The 1,271-nt window shown below is 65.3% G+C and overlaps 1 protein-coding gene across 1 annotated transcript in view; it reads right to left on the reverse strand.

Annotated features, from left to right (window-relative positions):
• Positions 1-241: 241 nt before the first annotated feature.
• Positions 242-1,271, reverse strand: part of MNEG_5308 (hypothetical protein) — a gene marked incomplete at both ends in the record, with an annotated part of 9,609 nt that continues 8,579 nt past the window's right edge. Inside the window, 2 exons of the mRNA XM_014046214.1 lie at positions 242-520; positions 786-852. Coding sequence (XP_013901668.1) covers positions 242-520; positions 786-852 — 346 coding nt within the window. The remainder of the gene's footprint in view (positions 521-785; positions 853-1,271) is intronic.

The raw sequence follows: 1,271 nt of genomic DNA on the forward strand, positions 1-1,271 counted from the left end.
TGTTAGCTCTGGCACACTGGCGCATGTCCCTTGCAGACGTTCACGAGCAGCGCGTGCCGCGCGCGCACAAGCAATGACATGCACACGCGCGGACACACTCACGCGTGTAGATGCATGCGTGCTCACCTCCGCACACAATGCCTGCTCAAAACCCACCCGCAATCGTGGCGCACTGGCCCCTGCTTTCTTTCACTCAAAAAGCGTGCATACAATTCACACGCACCCACACCCACACACCTCCCTACACACACACCCATGTGTGTATTAGCCGCACCTGTGCATCGTGGTGCACCCAGAACGTGTCCGCCGTCAGACTGATGTCCACCCGCTGCTTCAGCAGCGGCATAGCCACCACCCCCGCCCGCGCCGCCGCGCCCGCCGGCCCCGCGCCCGCGCGGCCGGAGCCGGGCGCGTGCCAGGGGCTGGAGGGGGGGCCAAACCAGGGCTTGAGGCGGCGCGAGAGGCGGACCGTGGCGGAGGGCAGCGCCAGCACCTCCACCATGTCTAGGATGTATTTGACCTGGGGAGGTTGGTGTTGTTTTTAGGGGCGGGATCTGAAATGTGTGAGTATGCCTGAGGGGTTTCAGGGTCCAAACCAGGGGACTAATGCTAGTGAGTTGCGTGCTGTGAGGTCGAGTTTCGGGTTGCCACCCTTGTCTATCTGCGCCTTCACGTGAGCAAGTGCGAGGTAGCGGACGCCCAAGCTAGGGATGGCAGCATCTGCCGGTCGGATGGCTGCAGCGCGCTTGCGGCCGCCGCGAAAATCCTCGCCCTGCGCGGCGCACCTGGAACTCGCCCATGTAGACGTGGGGCACCCTCAGGGGGCGGAAGAAGCGGCCAGCGCCGTGCTGCCTGCAGTCGGAGGATGCAGAGGAGCGGGGCCGGGTGCATGGCCCTGGATGAGGGCAGCCGCCGGGGGCTGACGGATGGTAGCAACACTTTGCATCATACAGCAGGGCACCACGCGGGCATGGCTGGGAGAGGCCGCACAGAGGACGTGTCCTCGGTGACCGGCGCCCTTCCGTCACAAACAATTCATGCCCTCAGCAGCAGGAGCAGCACCATCAGCAACAGCAGCGGCGGCGGCGGCGGCAGCAGCAGCAGCAGCAGCAGCAGCAGCAGCAGCAGCAGCAGCAGCAGCAGCAGCAGCGACAGCAGCAGCACTAGCAATCCCAACTCCTTCACGCCCCAATCCCTCGCGCCAACTCAGACTCACAACCCACCTTGCCATCGGCGACCCCACAGGTGACCCCGCCCCGCCCCCTCCGCCC

The sequence above is a fragment of the Monoraphidium neglectum genome (assembly GCF_000611645.1).
Source record: "Monoraphidium neglectum strain SAG 48.87 unplaced genomic scaffold scaffold00783, whole genome shotgun sequence".
In the NCBI taxonomy this organism is placed as follows: Eukaryota; Viridiplantae; Chlorophyta; class Chlorophyceae; order Sphaeropleales; family Selenastraceae; genus Monoraphidium; species Monoraphidium neglectum.